This window comes from Haliaeetus leucocephalus, unplaced genomic scaffold (genome assembly GCF_000737465.1).
Source record: "Haliaeetus leucocephalus isolate CR32 unplaced genomic scaffold, Haliaeetus_leucocephalus-4.0 Scaffold306, whole genome shotgun sequence".
In the NCBI taxonomy this organism is placed as follows: Eukaryota; Metazoa; Chordata; class Aves; order Accipitriformes; family Accipitridae; genus Haliaeetus; species Haliaeetus leucocephalus.
Window position 1 is genome coordinate 3,813,895 of NW_010972742.1, and position 26,554 is coordinate 3,840,448.

General features: G+C 36.1%; 1 protein-coding gene across 1 annotated transcript; it reads left to right on the top strand.

Annotated features, from left to right (window-relative positions):
• CCDC180 (coiled-coil domain containing 180) lies at positions 1-26,510 on the top strand. Its single transcript, XM_010571104.1, has 35 exons — positions 1-234; positions 1,068-1,150; positions 2,250-2,359; positions 2,456-2,584; positions 2,768-2,878; positions 4,254-4,417; positions 4,653-4,772; positions 5,459-5,538; positions 6,232-6,320; positions 6,843-6,965; positions 7,584-7,757; positions 8,294-8,409; positions 9,760-9,886; positions 10,324-10,363; positions 10,463-10,692; positions 11,294-11,511; positions 11,991-12,166; positions 13,282-13,462; positions 14,000-14,146; positions 14,421-14,565; positions 14,755-14,871; positions 15,287-15,385; positions 16,329-16,445; positions 17,128-17,327; positions 18,071-18,141; positions 18,931-19,063; positions 19,652-19,726; positions 20,664-20,730; positions 21,071-21,212; positions 21,639-21,799; positions 22,613-22,750; positions 23,821-23,932; positions 24,176-24,281; positions 24,830-24,968; positions 26,379-26,510. The coding sequence occupies exons 1-35, from the start codon at positions 194-196 to the stop codon at positions 26,508-26,510; spliced, it is 4,413 nt and encodes a 1,470-aa protein (XP_010569406.1). The 5' UTR covers positions 1-193.
• Positions 26,511-26,554: the final 44 nt, after the last annotated feature.

Below are 26,554 nucleotides of genomic sequence, written 5' to 3' on the forward strand. Positions count from 1 at the left end.
TCAGTAGGTTGGAAAGAATTCTAACGATTTTGATTATGGTTCTTTGAAGGCTCAGTTAATATGCTCTTTGGATGAAGTAAGGAACAAGACTAGGTTTTCTATAAAGAGTGAAAGGCTCACTTGGGTTAGAGATTCAGAAATTTCTACTGATGCCAGCCTACTACCGTGTTACCAGCAGCAGTGTGTTGAAAGAATGCCCTACAATGACTCCACAGAAAAGCCACCATTGTACAGGTAGAGAACAGAAGCATAAAAACCAATTATATGTTCATGACTATAGGTATGAAGTTGTAAGATTTGCACTGGGAGCTAGACACTCCTGAGTTCTTGGTCACAGCACTAACGACTTGTAATAGACTGTCTCCTTGCCAGATGTAAATTGAGTATGATGAGCTGCTGCCTGTTAAAGTGCAGATTAACAGGCTAATATTTGTAATGGCATGCATATTTTATGGCTTTTCTTTTAAAAAGAAATTATATGTCTTTTTTGTTCAAAGCAGTCTAGTTGTAAGTCAGTCTGATACATATTTTTGAACTATATTTTAAACTATGTTAATGGTTTACATGATGATGCAGTAATGATTATGTAATGAGCAAGAAAAGAAATTAGTGCATCCATCCTTTTCACTTTAACCGTTCTGCTGAATAATGACACCCTTATTCTTACTTCCCCCAAGGAGAAACACAGTGCCCCAGCTGATGGGAAGAGCAGTGGGCAGATAAAGGCTATTTCTACATTTCTTGCTAGTTCTTACTTAACGGTTCATAGATTTTTATACCTTTTAGAGAAAGTATGTATGTCTTTGTAGTTTACACATATTAAATCTAGCATTTATTGCTTTTATGCCATCATAGCAGATCTGAGCCTGTGATCAACATAGGCGAGATAATTACTCACTTCATATCAGAAGCAGCAACATTGATTCTTTGAATCATATTCTTTGGAGTCAGAATGATGCTTATGTTCACTTAAATGTTACATTTTGCCAATTAAATTTAATGTTATACCTGTTGCAAGTCCCTCCTCTTATGTATTTAATACAAATCAAAGCTTTATTCTCTTTCAGAGAAGCTACAACATTTCAAAAGGCTTGGAAAAGTATAGATGTAACTGCAGCAGAGGAAGTCAGAGCCCTACCTGATATTGTTGGTAAAAGTTATTTCCCTTAATGTCAGATATTTTAATTTGTGTTCTTAGGAGCCACCATAAGTATAATGGTTTTAGCTGAACAAGGTATAAAATTGTGGTGGGTTGACCCTGGCTGGGTGCCAGGTGCCCACCAAAACCGCTCTATCACTCCCCCTCCTCAGCTGGACAGGGGGGAGAAAATATAACAAAAGGCTCATGGGCCAAGATAAGGACAGTTTAATAAAGTGAAAGCAAAGAAAAACAAATGATGTTATTGTCTACTTCCCATCAGCAGGCGATGTCTAGCCACTTCCTGGGAAGCAGGGCTTCAGTACGCATAGTGGTTGCTCCGGAAGACAAAAATGCCCCCCCCTTCCATCTCCCTTCACTTAGCTTTTATATCTGAGCTGATGTCATATGGTATGGAATATCTGCTTGGTTAGTTTAGGTCAGCTGTCCTGCTTATGTCCCCTCCCAAGATCTTGCCCAGCCCCAGCCTGCCATTGAGAGGGGCAAAAATGTTGGAGAAACAGCCTTGATGCTGTGCCAGCACTGCTCAGCAGTAGCCAAAACACTGGTGTGTTATCAACACCTTTCTAGCTACTAATGCAGAGCACAAGCACTATGAGGGCTGCTATGGGGAGAATTAACTCCATCTCAGTCAGACCCAATATAAAAATGAAGCTCAGAAATGACCTGACACATTTTTGATGATTTGTAGGTAATTTTGAAGATGAAGAGTCTACTCAGAGAAAAAATGGTTATAAAATTGTTGATCAATCACAGTTTGTGTTTAGATGGTAAATTCCAGTTATGATGTAAGCAGATCTCATTCTTGGAAGTTGCAATTTTTTGCACCATACCTGAACTTAGTTCATGGCTTCCATGCTTTTATCCTGAAAATCACAAATAAATAAAACCAAAGGAAATTTTAAAATATGCTTTACTATTTTTAACCTACATTTGCATAGATTTCCTTTCCTGTTGAAAGCTGTCACACACTGTAATAGCTGCACAAACTACAGAGGTCAGAGTGTGGATTTAGTGATTCATTGTGTATGCATTATGTGTTCTGCAGCAAAAGTTCCAAGCTATGTCATCCTCATTTCTTTCTTGGCAGTTCCTGAGGAAACGAGGAGTAATATCTTGGAATGCCTGTCAGAACACCGACGAGGCCGTCATGATGAAGCGCTAACCTCCATGTATCATGAGCTTGCCTGCATTGCTAGGGTGAGACTGGATTTTGTAATCTAGATAGTCTAGAGTACTATACTAAGGTCAGGGCCTAATATTCAAAATATCAGACTGACTTCCTTACCTTTTTAGGAGATGGAACCCTTTGTTTTGGAGCCTGGAAAATTACTTCTGGCAAAACTGATGGAATCTGATAGAAAAATTGAACTTCTGTTTAAAAAGATTGAGTTTGACTCTACTCTGGAAGGTTTCTCAGTTGAAGTAAGGCAGCTCATGCCATTGACTCGTCGTCAGTTATTTGTACCTGGTCTGCGTAACATAGCTTCTTATGTCTTGCTTTAGTTTTAAGATATAAATGGGTGGGGGTGAGGGGTGGGTGTACCTTTTTTTTTTTTTTTTTGACATTTACTTTTCAGTGAGATTAAGAGTAAATCCTTCTTGCAGGGTTTGGAAGAACTGTGGAATATCATCCAGCAGGAATCCTTGACCAGAAGGAAGTGGATTAGGGAAATGGATGAATCCCTAAAAAAGGTTGAAAGGAGTCGAGCTGATAAAGTGAGCTGTAGTCTTAATAGCTGTTAATTAAGCATAAGATTACTATTTGCTCATAATGCTGGATGCAGAGCAAAGAGTGGCTTGCCTCCACAGGAGTCAGAGGTCTGCCAGGGGTGCTGCTGTGTAGGTGATTACTGTCTTTTCACCGATAGATCAGTCTCTCATTTTATACCCACATAATCAGGAGAAGATACTTCTTTTCCAGTTGCAAGGTGTTTGTTTCTTTCACAGTTATCTGTAGTAAACATGCAGGGAATATGGGAGCTGCTTTTATTTCTCTGCAGGGTTATTTAGGTCAAACTGTCATCAGGTCTAATGCTATTTTGTTGGGACATACCGATTCTGCAGCTGAGAACGTGCACAGATGTGCCCTAGCTAATTTGCGTTTGGGTAGGCACACATGCTACAGTTACATAGGCTTCAGCTTGACCTGTAAAAGTCATTGAACATCACAGTAAATGTTTGGATAAATAAATGGATAGTCCATAAGGAAGTCCTTGCTGCTTTGTCCTGGTAGGCAAACAAAAGCTATCTGTTGTACCTGTGTCAGTCTGTCCTCTCTTTGTAATGTAGACATGATGAACAGGTCCAACAGTATTACCAGTAACTTTTCTGTTTGATTAGTTATGAAAAATTCCAGAGGTGACCACGTTTGCTTAAATTTCGTGTCCACTTAAAACAACCACTGGTAGATTCACTATAGATATTTGAAAGGAAGTTGGTTAGATTTCTAAATTCAGATTGCAGCCCGTCTGCAGACCAGTCAGTTATCACAGATATTAAAGAGAAATCAGTTGAGCAGTAACAAATTAGAATGTTTTAGTTACTATTTTTATGAACGTTTAAAAACGTCAGTATTTAAGATGGGTATTTTGAGATTCACTTCTCAATCCATCTATCAGCCACTTGAATTTATTTTAATGGAAAAAAATTGTCTTGTTCATATCATTGCTTAATTTGGGAAACTGTCATTTGAGTTATACAGATTTTTCTTTTTTTTTGTTCTTTATTCTTTTATTGCACAGATAACAGAGGTACTGAGGAAGTATACAGTGATACTGGAGGAAATTTCCTTCTTCTTGTCAGCTGATGTTTACAGGTTCATGAATGATGAGGCCACGGTAAACCTTTCATACTCAGAGTCTGTTTTACCTGTGAGAAGATAGCAATCTGAATGTTTCCAGAATGTCTTTTTTTCCAACTGAAATTAATGAATTTCTACCTATCAATCACTGCAGTATAGGAGAGTTTACTATTTTGCAGGATATTCTTTGTCATTCGTATTCTTTTTCCCTCATTTTACATAGAAGAGGCAATAGTTTTTTTTTCATGTTATATGCTGCTTTTATTCCTGTTTTTATTTTTTAATACACAGATGATTAACAGAGCACTGTTGGCTAATCAGAGGGCAATTGCCAAGCTGTTCTTTAATCTAATGAAATCAGAGATGAAGACGGAATTATCACATCATTTGAAATGGCAAGATAGAGTCAAGGACTGGAAGTTCATCCAAAAGAACTATGTAGTTCACAGTTTCAGGTCAGAAATTTTACAATGATATTTTGGAGTATGAGTAGCACAAAGTGACTAGTGTTCACTTGTGTTTTCTATAAACAGTAGTACTTTATCATTTTTCCATTATAAGACTAAAAAGCTAAAGGAAGTTTGCATTCTTTTTTTACCTGGGGTGTATAAAACATATTTTGTATCTGTATTTCAAACATGAAATTTTCCCAAACAGATACTTACTTCAATGTATTCTTCAATCTTACAGAGAATTTATGGCAAATGAAGAAATACAGAATCCCGCAACTGTGAAAACAGAAATGGAAAATATGATAATGGATCAGATTTTACTCAGTGAAAGAAGACTGGAGTTTTTGCAGCACCTTGGGTATGACAGAGAACAGGAACAAAGGAAAATAGAATTCTTTCTCAAGTTAATGAGGGACTTGACTACAAAATGCACTTTGCTTCCTTTCAGTGTGCAGTTGAACAATGCAGCAGTAAGGCAGGGCCTAAACGTCTTTTATAAAGCTCTTTTTAATGGAAAAAATGCATTCTTGGTTTTCAACGCACCAGTTACACTAAATAGGGGGTGATCGAGGGCTAGAAATGCAGGAACACAAAAGTAAATCTTACTAACATTTGAAACATAGTAGAAAGGGGCAGACAAGGATGTGGAGATAAGTTAAAAATTGGTGATCTTGTCAAGGCATTATTTCTGTGTGGGAATTTAATTTGTGTAATAAATTATGAAAGGAGTCTTGATAGCAATCTAACACTGCTAAGTTTGAACATCCATCCTGACAACAAGAAGATGGTTTGGGTGCGATGCATTACAATATTTACAGCTTTTCTTTTACAATGTATGTAGCAACAAGATAGATTACAGTTAGTTCCTTGTCAGTAAACAGTGGCCTTGAAAAACAGCAGTCATCTTGTTTTATTTTCATTGCTAATATGGCTGTAAATAAAATAAAGCACAGTAGTATGGTTACTCCGATTCATAATTTTACCCTTTAAGAACTGACTGGATTATATTTTAAGGTATCTGATTCCTGTTTCCTATTTCAACAGTGATTTGTTGCCTCCAACACACACGAACACTGAGGTAAATGAATGGTACAGATCTTTGGTGAATTTAAACAAAAGTATAGGTGAGTTGGGAAATCATTAAAACAGTCTGGAATTCAAGAAATTCTTTCTTTCTTTTTTCCAGGCAGTAATGAGTCAGATGGGTGCTTTGAAAGTATATGTTTGCTATATTCTTTTTTCCATGTGTTTCCATGTATCTTCTAAGCTGCTTGGAGCTAGAAAAACAACCAAAATAAGCTGTCTGTTGCATCACCTCCCTTTTGCCAGCACAAGCATTTTTGCATGGTGAGATCTAGCAGGAACTGACTTGGTTAGAATTAATCTGGGGAAAACAGAAGGTTAATTTTAATGCAGATCAGTTCTCAATCATACCAAAATACTCATTACCTCTTGGAGAATGAGAGGGGAAGTATTTGAGATGCTTCCTTTCTCCGAGTCCTGTAGGGTGCCTTCCCTCAGCGTTTCTACCTTCTCTTTCTCCAGCGCACATCCTGTCTTAATGTTGGTAGCCTGTATAGTAGCAAAGAAGTTGCTAGCAATTGTAAACAACCCACTACTTTTAAGGATAACGATAAAAAGATTTGTATTAAAACATCTTATTTTATTGGCTGATAGTGTCGTACAAGTGTGAAGACACCACTGGGATATATTATCTGTGCTGAGACTCAGCACAGGTCCTCTGTCATTTTTCCATTTCACAGTGCACTGTGAAATACAGAAATCTTTACAATGGTCTGTTCTTCCATATCTTTCAGATACCCACAATGTGCAGTGTATGATGAAGATACGCATCCAGTATGAGATGGTCCAGCAAAAATGTTTGGCAGAAGTGCAGTTATGCAAGGTTAGTATCATAGCTTTGCGAATTCTTGGAAGGATTGTTGGTAACAGTACACAATGTGTTGTTACAGTAATAAAGGTTTGAGGATCCACCAGACATTGAGATAACAAGTGAAATGACTTTTTAACTTCTGTCTTATTCTGTTAGAAAACTTACTGTCCATTCTGTTTCACAGTAGCATGTGGTATTTGTACATCAAATGTGTGAAAAGCAGTAACAAATGCCAGTAATGAAAGTACTGTCTCACACTTAGGTAGAGGACTTGGGGTCAGAACCCTTAGCCTTTGTGCTGAATCTGTCTTATTTTGGGAAAGAAATTCCACCTATCTGCCTCAGTTTCTCACTTTGTGTCCAAATAGAATTGTACTGGTTACTACCAGAATGTGAGATCTTGGAGGTTGAATCATTGTCTACCCATTCACAAGAAAAGAAGAAACACTAAGCTTAGGTATACTCTCTAAAAGCCACACAGTATTTTATGTTCTATTATGTTCATGTCAATAATTTAGCGTTCTTTTCATTTAGAATAACCTGTTGAATCTGAATGTTTGCACAAAAAAAGAGGCTGAAGAACTTGTGAATTCTGAGTTACTTCCGTTGACTGAGAAACTACAAAGTCAGTTTGAAGAAGAACTGGAGCATATGGATGTACGTTTATTACATCTATTTTTATTACTCTGGGAGTAGTCTGCTCTTCCTGCGCTACTGCCTGAAATGCCATATGCATCTTAGGCTATTGATATCACAATCAATAGAGAAAAGAGGTCCATAGTGTGACTGAACACCTGCCCCACAAATAAAAAAAGTTTGGTGTGATTCAAGGAGTACAGTTCATAATTGTTTGGTTTATATTTGTAACGGGTTATCAGGGATGAATTAGGTATAGCTCATCCTGCCTGGACGCAGAGAGATAGATTTCAGTGATCTCCCTGATCTTTTATGTTTCTGTACATAAAAATGCCTGGGCAATTGTTCCTAAAATGACAGACAGGCTTCGGGGCATATGTAGAACATAGTAATTCTGTGCTTTGCAGTACCAGAAGAATAAACGAAAGTTTTGATATCTAAGCTTCTAGAACAAAAATATACATTCTTATCCAGTTTACTTGGACTATTTTTTACTCTCTGAGTAGAAGAGACCATGTTGAATTCTGATAGTGTACTTACAGACAGCCTTTCATCATGTCATATGCCCCCTTACTCATTTATTTCACCTTCCAGCAAACAGTTTAATAATAACCAGTTTACTTAAATGTATTTCTTTAGAGAGACTTCGAGGAGCTGGCTAAACAGAATGAGCAGAATTGTAGAAACTTGTACAGCTATTTTAAAGAGGCAATGGATCTCTGGGATGTCCATCAACTCAAACTGTCCCAGCAGGAAGGTGAACTTCAGAAGAAATTAGATGAATGCAGATGGAAACAGGATAACTCAATACAGGTATAAACATAAAAACAAGGATGTAGTAAGAGGTGAAGAAAGGACTTCTTGATGCAGAGAACCCTCTGGAATTCAAAATAGCTGGTATAAAATTTAAAATGTAATCTTTGACATTTATACTGGAATTTCTACAGGGTAGTTTCATTCTATCAGGTACATTGTTTGCTAACTGCTTGATTCACACTTAATGTACAGTCATATCTTATTTTTGATATGGCAATGGTGATAAAGATTATATTTTATGTATTAAGTGGCTGCAAGTTTCTGTTACTCATAAGATCTTGTGCAGGTATAGAGTCTTGTTTGTATGTCAAGTTTGCATATTATGGCTATAACATGCAACTTGGGGTGGCAATGTCGGAGCTGTTGTTCATTATCTATGAAAGATCTTCACAGTAGAAGAGTTTTGGTGAGGTAGCCTCCCTTCTTGGTGTAGAATTTATGTACATAATTAAATTATTTTAATCCTAAATAATTATGAAGCATTTTAGTAATTATTAAATAATTTTTACTGAGTTCTTTTTATGTGGCCTTAGGTGATGGAAGCTAATCTAGATATAATTTTGGATAAAATGAGAACAGCGAGCTCTGAAGAAAAGCTGAAGGAATATTTGGAGAACACCCTTTCTTCTTTAGATGACATTAGAGCTAGGTATGAATTTTGTAGTGCAAACTTAAAAAGTAAAGCATATCTGAATGTTGGTTGTAGGTCTTGTTTAGTGCTGTAGTGCAAAGGTGTGGAAAAACATGGCTTGCTACTTTATGTAAGAATGTAAAATAAAATAATTTCCATATTGAACAAGGTTAAGGCAAATAATACTCACATTTTAGAAGTAGGATTAAGAAAGACTGGTATCATCTAAAAAATATACCAAATCAGTATTATTATGTACTACACCATGTCACCCATGCCAATGGGATAATTATTTATTCAGAAGGTAAAAGTAGTAGTTCAGATTCTTGAATCGCAGGGATCAGAAGGTAGGTCTGTGCCATCACCTGTGCTCACAGATTTGATCTCTTTCAAAGTCACAATGACTAGAAGTTACTAATAACTTTCAGATAGCCAAAGTATATATGTTGGTAATCTTTCTGTTACATTTCTCATGATCAGGCATTTGCATCTTTAAAAATCACATCAAAATTGGCACATACCACTCTCCTTGCTGAAGATCTTAGCAGCAAGTTTGAGGATTAAATAGCTAGAGAGGAAGCAGTTATATTTTCACACCCAGAAGGTCTTTTCTGTCTGTTAGATTGGAGGCATACTAGAAGAGTGATGTGGACCTGCGCGGCAAATACGCACACGCACACACCTCACACTGTAATTCTGTTTAGAGCTGTTGGTTCAGTACTCTTTATGTTCATTAGGACAATTTAAAAAATTTAAAAAAAAACTTCAAAGGTAATGCATCTTTTTAGGTGAGTGAAAATACAGTGAGAGGTTGCAGAGGTGGAATGTAATCTATCTGAACATTTGAACACGTACATAGATTCCCCATAATTATCTTCATATAGGAGGCAAAGCAAATGTATATGTAAATGAAAACAGGTGTGAACATTGATTTTCCTTGAATCAAGACTCAGCTTGAACCATTAGTTTTCATTTCCAAGTAAAATGAAAATAAACCAGAAAAGCTTCAGTCACAGCTGAGCATGGTACAGAAATAACATGAAAGACAGTATTTTGACCTCTCACTTCTAATATTCCTTCTGTAAGCACAGGTCTTGAATGGTTTCCATCCAAAATGAAAGATCTTAAATAGTTTATTGCAAATATTTCTTCACTTTGTGCATTTATATATTTGTAATGAACTAATCTCTACTAACAAGCCATTGCAGTGATTGTGTTCAGGCTAAACAGATATAGTACAATGTTTAGCCTAAAGGTTTTATGAGATTGGTCAAAAAGTTAGATTTGGATTTAAAGACATTGTAGTCATATTCCAATTTATTTCTGTACATACTTGAGTCTCTTAAACAGTGATCTTAAATTTGACAGGTATGAGACATTCAACCAAGTTCTAATGGATAAAGTAATGGCTTACCCAGAAGCTATTTTGTGGGAATTGCTTTCTTACAGTATATCCATCAGCCAATATTTTAATGTAAAGGAAATCTTCAAACAGGTATAAAGAAAACAAACTTCTTCTGGTTTAAAATCTTACTGGTGTATTAATTTTTCACTTTGGGGAAAATTTACATTAGCTTTAAAATTTAGATCATATAAACTAAAGCATTGTTTTGGCCGTGGGACTGAAGTCCTTTTGGTAGAAATAGAGGGGGGAAACACAAAAGCTTTCTCTGTCCCACACTTTTAACTCTGTCCTTGTTACAAACTGCATTTTAGCAAATTCACTTGCCTTTTCAAAAGAAAACTGTGAGGTAGCAAAATTACATTAATCAATTTGAGTGTTATAGCTTCTTTAGAAGATAAGTGATCCATTCAAGACTATCATATCTTATTGAAATAGATATATTTTGAGAAGGAATACAGATTTCTTATAAGCAAGCAAATCCTTATTTTTAAATTGTGTGGGGTTTGTTGTTGTTGTTTTGCTTTTAGAACTTGCAAGGAAAGACAGACTCCACATTTCAAGATCAAGGTAATACCTCAATGGTACAAACAGGTTTTTTTGCTTGCTTGTTTTTCAATCTGTATTTCTTTGGATTGTGATCAATAAAACTCTGCTTTAACTGGAAAGAACTAGTTAAGGCTTCAGAAGCTGAACATCTGGTGGAGCAGCAAGCTGAGAGCATTGTGCAAGAAAATGAAGGAGAGGAAAAGACGGATGGTTGTCAACAAGAAAATGAAGAAACAAACACAGCTGAGAATGAGAAGATCTTTGCACAGGAAACTGAAGAAACAGAGGAAAAAGAAGATGGGAAGAGTACTCCTCATGAAAGCGAAGAAACTGAACATGCAGAACAGAGGGTAAGCTTTACACAGGTAAGTGAACAAGAGAATAAATTTGAAGGTGAAGGTAGTCTTGCACAAAATAATGAATAATAGGAAATCTTTTTGCTGAGGTAAGTCTAAATGCCTTAAAGTAGATTAGATTTACTTTGTGCACAAAGCATGCAGGAGTCTTTATTGTTTTCATTTCTTTCTGGACTATTAGGGCTTTAGAGCCTTTTTATGTGCAAATGGAGTGTATAAAACAGTTTACAACCATTCCTTTTGTACTGCTTTTACCCTTGTAAAAGCCTTTTGCATAGAATTTTTTATTTAAATCTCTTTCTGTCTTTCGTCATAGTATTCTTAACCCACAGTGAATGAGCTGTATTTGTATCTAAGTATTATTTTTTCAGGTCTTTAGTCACGTGAATTTATTACTGTAACAAAAACCTTTTAAAACATTGATGACTCATTGATATTGAGACTTGCAAGCATATTCCCTGTATGAATGTTGTCCAAATTGAGAACAAGAGCATAATTCTTAATATCCTTAGGACTCTTACATTAGCTTGTGCACTGTTAATTCTATGCTTCTACCTTTAAAGGCAACAGATGATGATTTCCAGTTGTTTCCTAGGCTATGTTCAACAGCGGCAAGGCAGAAAGCTCTGAAATTGCTGTGGAGACCTTTTCCACTTCTAGTGAAAACTCTTACACAGTTCTTGCAGCTGAAAAGGCAGGAAAGACTGACATCCCAGAGACTTATTTTACAAAATATGAAAAAAAAGAACCACTTCCTATGTACCTGAAATATGTACTTATCAAAGAAACCATGTTTGTAGAGCTGAAAAAACGGTTAGTAGAAAACAGTTTATATTCTTTCTTTCCCTTTAGGTAATAGACAAATTTCAGCTGTTTGGAAGAAACATTAGACTAAAGATGCAAAACTTATCAATTATTTTGATGTTATTCCTCTTTTTAAATTGATAAAAATAAGAGAAAAATTTTATATTGCTTTCCATCCATAGCTCTCAAAGTACCACACAAGCATTTACCTCTTATAGAACATTCATATTTTACAGAAAGTTATTTATTGAGAAAACATATTACAGAAAGGCGAGTAATTTGCCCAAATTCCCTGCAGAGCCATGAAGGTAAAATGCCTGGTACTCATTAGTATGCAGCCAGCTCAAAAACTCTACCAGTATTGCGCAAATGGTAATGAAACCATATCTTCCTATGGTCAGAAGTTAAATTCTTAGAATTAATATATTTAATAAATTCTTATTTATTACTTACTGTTCCTCACTGTAATATTTCTTTTTCAATCATAGGATTCGCCTCTGCTTTTTTGAACACTTGGAGAAATGGTTTGCAGAGTCCTTGCCCAACTCCTGTGCCTTTGTAGCTGCCAAGAAAGAGGAGCTGAATTCAGAACTTCAGCTGCGTCTTCACTTGCATCAGCGAAGGCAGGAAAATATAGAGACACATATCTACAATGTTAGAGCTGGTACCAACTGTTTTTTTTCTCCAAGCATTACATGTCTTCATTTAGAGATGATCATAAGTGGACCAAAATGCATTTCAGTGTCAGTTGACTCAGTAGTAGAGGACAATAGGAAGCAGTTGAGTGTCTACTAATTCCTAGTATAATATGTTACTCATATATTTTAAAAAAGATGGTTATTTTCTATAGCTCATACTGGTTTGTGCTATGTTACGTTTGGAAAATAACCAACAGTGCCTTGATCAATGACTTGATTGTGAAAGATGTAGAACATTCAGTTTCTATTGTCAATATTTGTGAATCGTCATTCTCCTTGGAATTATTTAACAAGAGTTTGCAATGTACAAAAAATAATTTTTAAAGTGTTGCAGAAAAGGAGTTGGCAAGTGTTGGGAGAGATTAAATGCCAGGGCTTGGCTTCTGAATACATGAGAGGAAGGATTTAGCTATATGAAATATCACTAAGCTACAGATTGGGCACTAATCAGAATTCTTTTTTTTGTATGAGAAATGTCAGGTTTTTCTGCTGGAAAAAAATTATTTAAGACAGGTTTGTTGGTCTTTAACATATAAACTAAAAATTCTCTTTTGGGAGAACAGGAAAATAATTTTTCAATTCCACTTTTTCCTGCAAAGAGGACAGGTGCCTTTTCTGGCAGTTTTCTTGAGCTTGATCAGCTGGCTCTTGATTTATCCAACTGTCATTCCAGAAGGGAGACCAAAAATGATCCCCCCCCACCCCCAACATAGGGAGAAGTGTATTTTCCATTTAAAAAAAAACCCAAACAACCCTTTACCTTTGCTTTTGTTACAAGACTGAGAACAGAGAGATAGTAAAGATGTCAGCAGTGACCAAAAATAAAGGAAAAAGAGGGCTTAGTGCAAACAAAAGGCATTTGTGATTTGAATGGGTTAGGAGCTGCCAGGGATATATGTCAAACACAGGATAAAACTCAAAGAAACAGAATTGGATGTATTTTATTTTATGTTTTAGCCACTCTGAGATCTGCCTCGATTTATTTTACCACTGTTTCTGATAATAGGTTGGCTGGTGGTTGTGTATAGTCCACAGTACAGAGGGAGTCATGACCATGTTGTAAAACTTCTTTTCTTGTCAGTGGAACTGTTACTTCACAAAGAGCGTCTAGAGTGCCACTGTGCTGGGGTGGTGGAAGCTCTGAAAAACGAGAGAGCTGAATTTCTCAAATTTTGTGATCAGCAAAATAACATCAGCAAAAACTTACATTCGCGAATCCGTGACATAGAATCTGTCTTCCTCAGTGCTCCTATGACTGAGAAGTAAGTGTGCCACAGGTTTTGCTGGCTGCAAACTTTCATAGTGAAATACTCCTGATTGCTGTCTGAGATGTTCCCAGTTTGCATTCTGAATCTATTTTATATGTCATTACTCTTCAGTGAAGACTGCTTCATGAAACTTTAAAAAAATGTAAAGAATTTTTGTTTCCTTTCTCTCTCCCTGAATAAATTAAAGTCAGTACTGAATGGATGACAATTTTCATATATTTTCAAAGTGCTGGCAGTCTTAAAGTAGAAAAGATGTTTCATCTGTTTAGATTTAATCCAGTTTCCTGAACCTGCACAGTAATAGCAATTGACTAATTGGTTTTGAAGGATACTCTTCAATAGCATCAACTGCTTGCTGATATCTTCCAAGTGTTTATCAGAACAATCGCAGTTCAGTGAGTTGCTTTCAGAATAGTAAAACACTCTTGAGTTCTCAGATTTTGTTCATGTCTTTACGGCCAGCAGTGTCTGAATCATAATGTGTGCTCCTCTTTCTATATGTTTTCCCTGTCTTTTATTATTTGCTGTTAGGTTAGTTTCTTTCAGCAACAGTCTGCACTCAGAGCTACATAATCATCTGGAAGTGATCCAGGTTTCCCTGAGGAGTTACCGGAACTATTTGGAGGAAGCTTTAGGAAAATTAAGGGATTCAAATGTGGATTTTCTCAAAGCTTGCAGGTATAGAGATTTCATTGGAGTGTTGTTTATAAATAGTTACCTATTTCTGGGCATCAGCATCTGTTGCACTGGCAGAACACTAAAATTAAAGTTTATTTTGTTATTCATCTAGTTTGCTATTTAAAAAACAGATTTATTTTGTTAAGCCACAATTATTACACTGTTTTCATCACATTTGTGTTGATATCTATGTTTTAGGGCTGCTTAGCTAAAATAGTCTTTGAGAAAAGGAAGACTCATAGCCAACTGCTTTTACTCTGCTGGTTGCTTTCAGATTATTTTTGGAGGGAGGTAACTTTTCTCCTGAGGAGGTAAAGTATTTCAGCAAGCGTCTTCAGGAAGAAAGTAAGCGTATTGACTCTTTTGAAAGTTTAATCAAGAGAGATATGGAGAAAATGGAATCAAGCTATTTGGAGCAGGTGTGCAGAGTTTCATTTTTTCATATTTGATGTGATTTATAATCAGCCTGCTCCCAGATTAGGACTGTAAGACTGTTCTGTGTGGCAATTACATGATGGAAAAATAAGTAGAAATGGTGAGTTCTATGATTTAAGTTTTAAAAAGTGAAAATTAATTAGTTCTGTCTCTTGTTTCTGGCATTCTTAAAGGCTACTGAACTTATCAACCAGTCTGAAACAAAGTTTCGTTATCTCTTTATGAATCGAGTCTTTGTGGAGAAGATCCAACGATTTCTGACAAATCTACAAGTGCAAATCAAATCAGAGGTACAAACAGAAACATCAGAACTTCATTTAAATGAATTATAATCTTTTATCTTTTATACCATTTAAGAGATTTTTGGCTGAATTCAGAGTTGACAAACGTTAACTGACTTTTTATATTCATTCAAAACCTGTTTTCTGTCATTATCAGCTTAAAACTATGTCTTTACTACTGCTGCAGCTATACTGGAACACTACGGTCTTGCAGCATGTTGAGTATGTTCATCTGAATAGACCAGATTGTTGTGTGGTACAGTAAAGGAGAACACTAAGTGTTGCTTTTGTGAATTATTGTTTTCAGCTTCTCCTCTGAGTACCAGTGATTTGTTTTTACCAGTGAGTCTAGTGGCTTCAAAGTGGAGCCTCTGAAAAACCCTTGAATGGGATTTCACTTCACCAATGTTTGCTTCTGCTTTAGGTAGCAAGTTCCAATTTGCAGGCAGTGACATTAAACTCTTATCTAGAGAAGCTCCATCAGAAGATAGATGCTTGTGCTCATCCTACTGCAGAAAAAGAAGTAAGTTCTAATCAGCACAAAATGGTATTTAATTTGACTTGGTATGAGTTTGATTCACTGTGCATGTTTGTATAATGTATAAACTAACATTTTTGAGGTAGACATGTTTATACACATTTGGGAGGTGGGTGGAAAAAGTACTTTACCACAGAATTTTTGCTCAGGAAGGTCCTGTACCTGTTTTCCTGTTTGCCAAACAAAAGCCTCAGCCTCTATACAATCTCATTACTTCCATGTATGTGTGTCGTGCTTTAAGCCCAGCCAGCAACTAAGCACCACACAGCCACTCACTCACTCCCCCCCCCCACACTGGGATGGGGGAGAAAGTTGGGAAGGGAAGTAAAACTCATGGGTTGAGATAAGAACGGTTTAATATAACAGAAAAGAAGAAACTAATAAGGAGAATAACACTAATAAAATGACAACAGTAATGATTAAAGGATTGGAATGTACAAATGATGCGCAGTGCAATTGCTCACCACCCGCCGATCAACATCCAGTTAGTCCCCGAGCAGCGATTCTCCTTGTCCCCGCTCTCCCAGTTCCTACACTAGATGGGACGTCACATGGTATGGGATACCCCATTGGCCATTTTGGGTCAGCTGCTCTGGCTGTGTCCTCTGCCAAGTTCTTGTGCCCCCCCAGCTTTCTCGCTGGCTGGGCATGAGGAGTTGAAAAATCCTTGACTTTAGACTAAACCCTACTGAGCAACAACTGAAAACATCAGTGTGTTATCAACATTCTTCTCATACTGAACTCAAAACATAGCACTGCACCAGCTACTAGGAAGACAATTAACTCTATCCCAGCTGAAACCAGGACAATGTGTAAATAAAATGGTGATAGAACAGAGTCAAATGATGTTGTATGCAACAGTCAGCATATTTGAAAAGTCTGAAATAGCTAGTTTGGTAAATACCGTCTGTTTTATCGTATCTTTCAGGCTTTGACTTCTGAAGAGTTGTATGATTTTGCCATAGTAGTGTTGAAAGAACTGAAAAAGAGGAGCCAGTATCTCGACTGCTTGCTAGTAAAAGCTAGTAAAAGCCTGCATGATAGTGTAAGATCGCATTTAAGTTCTCTATATTTTATTTAATATCGAGTGACTTTTTATGTGTATATGTTTTAAAGGTTTTTCAGAATCTGTGCTTTGACTTTTCAAATGAAGAAGGATGCTGCATTATGGCAAGCTGTCCAAGACATTGTAACATTAGGTCAGCTTTTTTAATAGGCTGAGTAAATCAGTCACCACTGAGTTTACTAAATGTTAAAGATGCACAGCATCACAGTAAGTTGCTCAGTTCTTCGCAAAAGTTTATTTTCAAGGTGTAGCACTATTCATAGATACATATTTCAGGGGTTTCTTTCAATAATTAAAAAAAATTTATCAAGTGTACCTGAAGAGATTTTTTTTTTTTTATCAAGTGGCATTTTTTTTTTCCCTTCCTTGTCTGGAAAGTCTGTCTTCATGTTGTAATCTACAGTGGATCACTGTTTTTAGGGTATATACTTAAATTCTGCTTATGATAGTTATGAGAATCTACTCTTAACTATTTTTAAATGTCTCAGAGTTGTATAGCTGTAACAACATTACTACTAGAATTATAAAAACCTTTCTTTCAGCCTGTGAAGGAAAATAGTGCATGTTTGGAAGATCTGCTTTAGTAATCAGTACCTACATGTAATGGTTTCACTAATTGCCTGCTACAGTCAACAGGGTTTCATTTTTCTTCCAATTTCAGGAGGACTTTACCCCTCTTGCAATGGATGTTACGTTACAAGGTCCAATTGCTGTTGCCATTCGAACAGAGTGTCTCAGAGATGAGAATAAAGTGATGGTGATGGGGCTGGATCCTGTCAAATTTCCTTTGTTAAATCCAAGCAGAATGGGAAAGTCTGCAGTTGATGATTTATCAATAAGCGTTATCAAAAATTTACTTGAGTAAGTACTTGTTTGCCTAAAGGTATTTTTCTGTCATTGTCTTTATTTATGTTTTCTTTGCTATATATACCTCTTCTCTTCATGAGGCTCATGATAACACTACAAGGGGCTTCACTACAGTATTCTTAAAATTTATATTCCAGAAGCATATAAAGGTTTTCCTGAATTTCTATTTTGTAGTTTACCTTTGTACATACAGAACTATTGAATTTATTGTTCGTAGTAATACTACTACATACTTTCTGATCAGTCTAGCTTTAAAAATCAGTCTAGCTGAGACTCCTTTCTTTTTACGAGCAAGATTTCTAATAGCCAAATTACCCCATTGTGAGTAATAAGTGACATCTAGTTTATAGCACTATGATAAATTTTAGGTATTAAATTTTTGTCTTCTAGAGCCTCATTTTACTTAAAAGGTGATTAGATGCTACATAGTTGAATGAACATACAAAGTGTGAAATGAACAGTGTGGCAAGTGTGTGATTTGCAAATAAATATTTTAATGCAGTTTTGCTTGTAGAAATTCCAAAATTCCAGATAAACAATTAGTTGGTCCCATGGAAGTACTTACATTTACACTGTCAGTTGTGAAAATAATCCTATCTGTTAAATATTATCTCAGAAATTTAACTGCACTTAGCACATGGTAGGGATAGAGAACTTACATAGTTCTCTATATAATATAGTATATAATATAAAATAGCAGGGTATTCAGTAGCCGCTTAGCTCTTTTTTTGTTTCAGAATTCAGCCGTCCAGAAAATCTTCAGGCCTAAATCAGGAGAGAAATGATCACTCAGATTCATTAGGACCAGGTATGCCAGCATTTCTTTTAATATATTACATTCATCTAAATTGTAGTTCCTAGCATCTCACTGAGCAGGTCTAGCATGTTCCAGGCCAGTTGCTTACATGCTAGCTCTAATAGAGTTGTACATCCCAACTTTTTTCTTGGATAACTTTACTTTGCAATAAGAAGATGATTTTTGGCTCTTAACCAATGAAAACTGCAGAATGAGATAATAATTTTATGAAGAGTACCCATGTTTGTGATAGCAAAAGGGAAAAGGGGTGGAGAAAAGAATTAGAAGAGAAGTCATGAAAATATGTAGGGGATCAGGGATCCTTCTCACAGTGTATTACCATTCACTCAAAGGTGAGTGGAGGGGTAATCCCAACAGCTCCCTACCTAGCGTTCCCATTTCCTCATCTCTCTTCTCCAGAGCTTGACTCCTCCAGTCACTTCCAAAGGTATCATCTCTCTCTTCCACATTCCTAAGTCCCCATCACAGCCAAGACTATGAATATAGCCCATTCATTCTCCTTCTTATTCCCTGCCTTAATGTTGTTTTAAATCTCTTCCCATCTACCATGTCTTTTCTATGACATTCCCATCACTCATGTGCCAATGCACAACCTTTATTGCTGTTGCCACTGCTGGGTTAGTTCAGTTCTGTCTGTCTGAAATTATTGTTCCTGTAGTTGTCCCCTTAATGTTGTAAAGAAACATTATAGAAATGAGAACATAAAGCATATAACCATATAAAAAAGACTTCAGTTGGCATTTATACAATGTTCTTCATCTGTCCTTGTTAAATATAAAGCAATTCTTCCCACATCAAAGAAGAATGCTCACTTAAATGTATCTGATGAAGGTCCTCAGATCTCTGCTACTTACAGCCATGCAGGTCGGACGACCAAGAAGTCAACTTTTAACAAAAAGTTGCCAAAAGGAAGGTAAGACCCTTGAAAGGAGGAATTCCACTTATAATATTCCTATGCAGAAATTTACCTAACCTTTGTCCACTGCCTGTTCTTTGAAAAATTCTTAACACTTATTTGTATTAGCCTTCTTTCCAACTATGCTTATCATTTGGGATCTCTTCCCTGTTTATGTCATCATGATCACCTCTGCATTTTTTTTTTCAGATTTTGGCTGGAAAAACATTCTTCTTTTTCTCTTTCATCTGCTGTTGTTTTGTATTTTGAAGTTGTTGAAATATAGACTAACCCCATTCAAATCAATATGGCTTAATTTTCAGGTCTGGTGTCTACACAGTATGTCTTCTGTTTAGTCCATACATAGATGAAATGAGCTACTGTAACAGTGAAAACAACAGAAAAGTTTTGAAGAGCTGTTGAGGAGAGAATCCTGAGAATTTTTTTCCATCAAAAAGTTATTTTTATATAATACTAGTGTTACAGTTACATTTTTCTAAATTTTTCTTCAGTTTCATATCCATCATATGACTGACTAGCTCAAATAATCAGCCAGAGAAGGAAAATACTTGTAGATAGTTTCAAATTAATGTTTTGCCTCCCTAGGAAACAGAAATACACCAGACCAGTCCTCAGTGACAAGAGATTCCAGATATTTGGAGAGAAACCTCCAGAATCTGAGTAAGTAATGTATATTTGCGGAAATAGAAGTTAATCTGCAAAAAGCCCTACCTATCTATTTATCTATCTATTTATTTATAAACATGAACTACAGAGTTCACCGTTGAATTTTGAGGTATTTAACCTTGATATTTATGGATTAAAGTGTTTACAGAACAGTTCCTTTTTGCAGCATAATAATAGTGAATATAAAAGTAATCCATTTTATTCTGTTTAATGTCTGAAATGGGTGCCCTCATTGGAGTTCCTTTTGTACATTTACAAAAAATGGGCTGGAAAATGTAAAATACCCTGTCTTTCAGTTATTTTCACATCTAAAAAAATCAATAAATTTTATACACTACATTATTGTGCTCAATATTACATTTATATGAATAAACAAGGAACAAACTGTTTTGGAGGTGATTTTTAAATGGTTCCATTCTCCTTCTCTAAGAAAATGATCATATTTTTTCTTGATAGTTGTACTATATAGAATGGAGCTATTTCATATGTGCCATGCAAAACTATTAAAATTAATGTCTAAGATGTTTAAGTGCTTAGGAATTTTGTTCCACATTGTGTTTCAAAATACTTCCAGGAAACAGCTAGACCCACCTTCAAATGTTTTTGGTTTATCTAAAGTGCATGGTAAGCTCATAAGGTAGGTTTTCAGCACAGGAAGTTGGCTAAGATTGCTTTTTTGTTCCAGTGACATGGAGGTGTTCTCCAGTAAGTATTTACAATAGCTCAGAGTCCTTGCTTCTTCTGAAGAGAATCTGTACTAATGGGGGTGAAGATTCTTAGGCTTTCTGAATATTTTTTTGTGTATGCTCTGAAAAATGTATTAAAGTAAACCTGAACAAAATATTTGAAAAACCATAGATATTACCAGTGTGATCATTTTACAGCATGATTGTCTGGTTTTTAAAGTTTTATTTATTTTGTTTGCTTTCAGTACTTTTAAAGGGATTATTATGAATATTCTCTGGACAGGTAATAACAGCTTGCTCTGCCTTGCTGAGGTAAGAAAACCCAGTGTTCTTCAGTCACTTTTGCTTTCATAGGTCTACTCCTGTGTCAGCTAAATAAATTGGTTCTTTACAATGTTTGGATGAACATCCAAAAATTTTCCTTTCTTCACCAGTGCATCTAATTATAAAATAGTATTTGACAGAGTGTATTTTTAATCACAGGTTTCTTTATAAATATTAACTAAGCATTTCAGAATCAGAGGAAGAAAACTGGTCTCAAATAAGAGGGTGGTTGGTAGCCTTGTGTATCCCTGCTACTGTTATATGCCTAGATGTGACTTGTTTGAATGTGTTATCAACAACTTTTCTCTTTTATCTTTACCTCCTGAAGGAGTTCTACCAAAAAGAGAACCCTCAAATCACAATGCTTGAAGATCTGCCAGAGACATTTGAACATTGTGCAGAAGTGCTCAGACAAAATCTATTGTCATACCAAAGGCAGACAGATGATTACTACAATTCCTGTCTTACAGGTAAATTCATTCAGTTAAGACTTTCAATTTCTTGTGTATGTAATTTTTCAGTTATGTGAACTGAAAATTGCAGTGATGGAGAATTATGTAGCTTTCTTAATCCATCACACTCAGTGGGAAAAGTCCAGTTGATTTTACTGGAAATTGGGCCAATATTCTCTTTTAATATAGTATCAGCTACAAAAAGCATGGCAGACGAATTTGACTAAGTTGAAAGACCCGTACAAGGTCCTATTTTTAGCAAGTGTATGTTTTTCAAAGCATTGGACCTAGAAAAAGGAATGGCAGAGACAGAATCTCTGTGAGAGAAAATTCCAGGTTGTTTGACCCTTGCAGTGTCATTCAACACAGGTGAGTAGTTTGGGATTTTTCTTCCTTGCAATGAGTAATTCTGTGTCACATACACACACTGTCTTTTCCAAAAAGAATTTCAGGATCAGTTGAAGTTGTTTGAGAAGGAGCTCCCTTATGTCTCCCAGTTGGCAGTTGATGGTCTTTTAAAAGAACATGAGCAGAAGCTCAGCTATTCCACTGGTCAGATTCGGCACCTCTTCAATAGACAGCTGGAAGACTGGGAGAATGAGAAGGTATGTATCATGGATGTGTTGGAATGCTTCCAGTGTAAGCAATGCTAAATGCATCAAATTATAAAATTTGATTTTTATTAATCTCACTGTTTGCTTAATCACTTACTGTTGAGCTAGCCACAGATTTAGTTTCTGTGTTTGCAGTTAGTCTGTGTAGTTCTACTGGAAGCTTTGTATTTCTAGTAACTCAGTCCCTTCTCTCACTGCTTCCAGCACTGGGATGCCTCTTTATAATCTTATACGGCTCTGCCTGCCATCTTACACTTAGATTGTAAACTCTTTAAGGGCTGTGACATTGTGGTATGGCTATACAGCTCATACTGTATGGGTGCGCTCATTTGTAGGTGCTATGACATACAGATAATGAAATATCATTATACACTATCTTTCAAAAAATAGGTATATTTTGTCCAGTAATACCGGAACTGATAACAGAATCATAATGGAGATCATGCAGAAAATGTTATAGAGTAGTATCTTGAGATTTTGTCCCTTTGAGTGTTATGTTAAATTCAGGAAAAAATACAAATACAGAGATACAAAAAATATCTTGTTTACCACTTGGTAGGAGAGATTCTTATTTGTTGAAAACAAAGACCAAGATGAGATCAGAGGCCCTGTTTTTCAGCAGATAGGCAATTTGGTATACGCTGCACTACAAGGTTTATCTCTAGACAGCCAAGGAATAGACTAAATTTTCTTTGTCTTTCTGAATACTTTTATATAAAATGTGTGGGATTTACTTCTTTCTTATTATGACTCAATTGCATATACTTTACTGAAGACGTTTCTTTCTTATGTATTTACTTAAAGACTGCGCACAAGAATCAATTACATCCCTCCTTGGGACACCCAGACAACTTACTTCAGCTGGACACTTTGTGCCAAGAGGAAATAAAAAGGCAAAAAGACCAAGCTGATGGTATTCGTCTCAATACACAGATGCTGCAGGTAATTGTAAAGCCATTGTTTAATATGAACTTAGATGTTGCATTTGGAAAGGAAAGTACCCTTGGATACATTTTTCCTCCCCATCAAAAGTAAACTGGAAAATATTTTCAGTTTTAGGCAATCCTGTTCATATATCTTTTAAATTTTAAGTTATTTATTATCAGCATTAGATCAAGATATACATAAATGCATATGCACATGTACACATGCATAAATTTATTGTGGGACTAACTGATCTTTTCTATTACTCATAGAACATAATGAGGAAGAGATGACTTAGATCTTAATGGTAGAATTACTGGATGTAAGTCTAAATTGGGAGCAACAGGGACATCCTCTGGTTAATTATATTACTTGCAGCCAACAAATGCCTGGAAGGGTTTGTTTCTTCTGTGTGCATTTTGTTAGTGCAGATAATTGACATTTTTCTACACAAGATTAAGAATGGGAATAAGCAGAATTTTACAGGAGAGGTTCAGGAATCAAAACACTTTTCCCGCTACATCCCCTAGGGTTATTGAAGGTCAGTTCCTCAGCATTAAAACTCTTTGTTTACTTCTCTCAGGCCACTCACTCACTCAAAATTCTACACTGTCTGCAGAGTATATATATTTTTAGTTCCAAAGTAATATCTCCTTCTCCTCTTAGCTCTGCACACACACAGAGAAACACACACACCCTGTTTTAGAATAATACCTGGCCAAAGCACTTCCACGCGAAGTACCCAAATTCCAAAATGGCCTTTCCTTTGGGCAGAAGGATGCATTTACAGATAGCTGGTTTTATCAGGTTTAGGTACTTAACCCAAATAATACAACTACTGGGCACCTATACACAGAACTCTCTAGTTTTTTGTACTTTACTTTAGGTAATCAGGTAGTGATAAGAATACTGCAGAGAGGCACTTCTAGACCCTTTTGTGTGCAACTTAGAGCCTTATGTCTGTTATCTGCAGCTGCTGCAAAATGTCAAGGTTGGATACTTGTGTAGTTCCTTTGGAGCTAAACTAAAAGGAGAGGAGATCAAATTATCAAAGGAATTCCTCTCACTTGTCTCCAATGTCCCAACAGGACTGTGCTGTGGAGTGTGCTCAGAACTTTTTTTCTGCACTAGCTGCCTTGACTGAAAAGCTGCTTCTCGAATTAGATGAAAGTATCACTATTGATGATGTACAAGTAGCAAGTAAGTAAAGAACAGATTGCTTGTTCAGGCCTCCTGCTTCCCTCTCAAAGATTGCAGCAGACTTTCCTAGGAAGAGGAGACTTTTATATGCCATAGTACTTTAAATGGAAAGATTTGTATGCGCAAGCATGCAAAGATATTTCTTGAAAGTGAAGAGCACCTAGCTGCTTATAGTTACTCCAAAACAATGGTGTTGCTGCCATTGTTTTGTTGCTGCTGAGTATATCTTCTATTATCTCCCAGAAATTGAAATACCAAGACAGAAGACATCCACTTTAATCCGTCGTAAACAAGCTGGACTTCCTCTAGAAATCTCTGAAGTTAAACAGTTAATTGAACGTGGGAGCAGGTAATATTTGAAGACACTGAACACTGTAATTTCTCTAAACTGGTATCAGGCACTGTCCTCATAGATTTTTTTTGCTGCACTTGTTGAAACTGCTGAATACTATGCTCATCGTTAACTCATGTCATTTAACTAGTTGTGGGGCAGTTTGGGTGGGTAATGATTTTAAAGAAAGAATAGCAATGGATCCAAATAAAAGTCACTTAACGTATTTTATTGTAAAGCAATAAAATTTCAATATTATTGCTATGCCACTTTGCTAGCCACTATTTATCAATACAACACTTTTAGATCTATGAATATACTGTGTATTTTCACTCAGAAGATATGAATTCTATCTACTGTGCAGAGATCCTGAAGTTTTAAAAGAAAAAGTGGTTATACTAAATCAGGTAGTTTTTAGGGTAAACCTTTTGTGGAGATTAAAAAAAATAATTAATCTTTTGCACTTTAAGTACAAGTAACATGAACTGGTATGATCTGCTCTGTTTTTTAAATTCCTCTCTCATGTGTTTTTTGTTTGTTTGCTTGGTTGGTTTGGTTTTTTAAAGGACTTGGCCAGGAATATCCATGACTACTCTTACAGACAATTCAGACTATATTCTTTGCAGAGAAACTGCATCAGTTACAACAGCTAAGACTACACTGGGCCACGTAGCAGCAGTAGAAGCAAGAGATGCTGTGTATAAGGTTGGTCTGTGGGAGAGAACTGTGAGTGGGGCTGCTACTGTTATGAGATTGGTGTTTTAAGAAGAAAGTTATAGCTATTTATAAGTTTTTAATATACACAGTGTTTTCAGATCTTAAAGCCATATTAACTGTGTGTAGAAATCCCCTCTTGTGTCACTTTCTTTGTGATGTTGTCAAAAGCAGGCAGAGTTGGTTTCTCAGGGAGCCCTCTCATTCAGAAACAAGAGAGAATTGTTTCAGCAGAGAAGCACGAATGGTGTCAGAAACAAGAAATTTCATGCATTTCAGCAGCATCACAATTTGAAAAGTAGCTGCTGCCACAGTGCCATTTCAATACAGCTTGCTTTCCACTCACCTTTCTTTCTAAAGCCTACAGCTCTAGGCTTAGATCATGAAGGCTGATTATTCCATAAAAGTTGAAGGGCTGTAAGATATTTCATACATATCTTACATCCTGAACTGTCACAGATCATTGTTTCCACCATAAAAATGATGACTCTTTCTTCACTAAGTCTGCTAGAAGAATGGACACATTCTAGACAACTCTGAGACTCTGACTTGCACTGATGATAGTTTGTGAAACGGTAGTGTTCAGTAATTAGGAGAATATTCTTACGTTAAATCATTTGGAAGTAAATGGTCTGTGTTTATGCATCTGTCGTGGAAGTAATAGTACTCCCAGTGAACTGAATTAATTTTTTAAAAATGTATATTTTTAATAGGGAAGTGTAAAATACACTGTCAACAATGGCAAATGCCGTCAAAACTATAAATTTGCATGAGTGTTTTATGTATCTAGCCACGTACCTATGCACCTGGTTACAGTACAGTTTTGAAGTGAACACAGGTTGTCAGCAGGGTGTGATACAGTAAATGCATGCCACAGAAATATTTTCTTGAATGTATATTGCATTAAAAAGACAGTATTTTATATTTTGGAGCATGGACTCTTTAATAAAGGTGCCTTGAGGTATTCGTGATAGTCTACAAGCTTCTGTTTAGGTGAAATACCTTTTTAGCAGCTTTGTAATAGTTCAGTTCATACTCACGACTTAGGAAGTTCCAGCAAGAGCCAGAGTGCATTCTGTGTTTGAGATGCATGCTTTCCTCTCTGTTCTCTAGAGAAGGCAGCTCTTTAATCTCAGGAGCTAATGGAAGTGAGATGAAGATATTGCATTTTTAGCAAAATTTAAATATTGCTAATAATTTAGTTTCAGAAGTCTTTAAAAGGAACACAGAAGGAAGACAGTGAATAATTCATTGTTCATATAATTCTATTGTCAAAGGCAGAAAATAAGTGGCCTGTATGCAATCTTCTGGCACAGTGGATCAGGACCTGGATTTAGGCAGTGTAAAATTATATTTCATCACTACCAATTTTGTCCTTTATTGTTGTTGTTGTTCATACAGAAATACAAATGTAGACTTGAGCAGCAGTTTGCCCAGATCAAGGAAGAAAGTACAGCTCAGCTGCTGACAATTCAGCGTTGGGAAGATTGGTGGAAACGATCCATCCAGAAGATTAAGCAACTCTATACATGAGATCAGTCAAATCTTGTTGATATCCTTCTGATCATTGTTGGTGC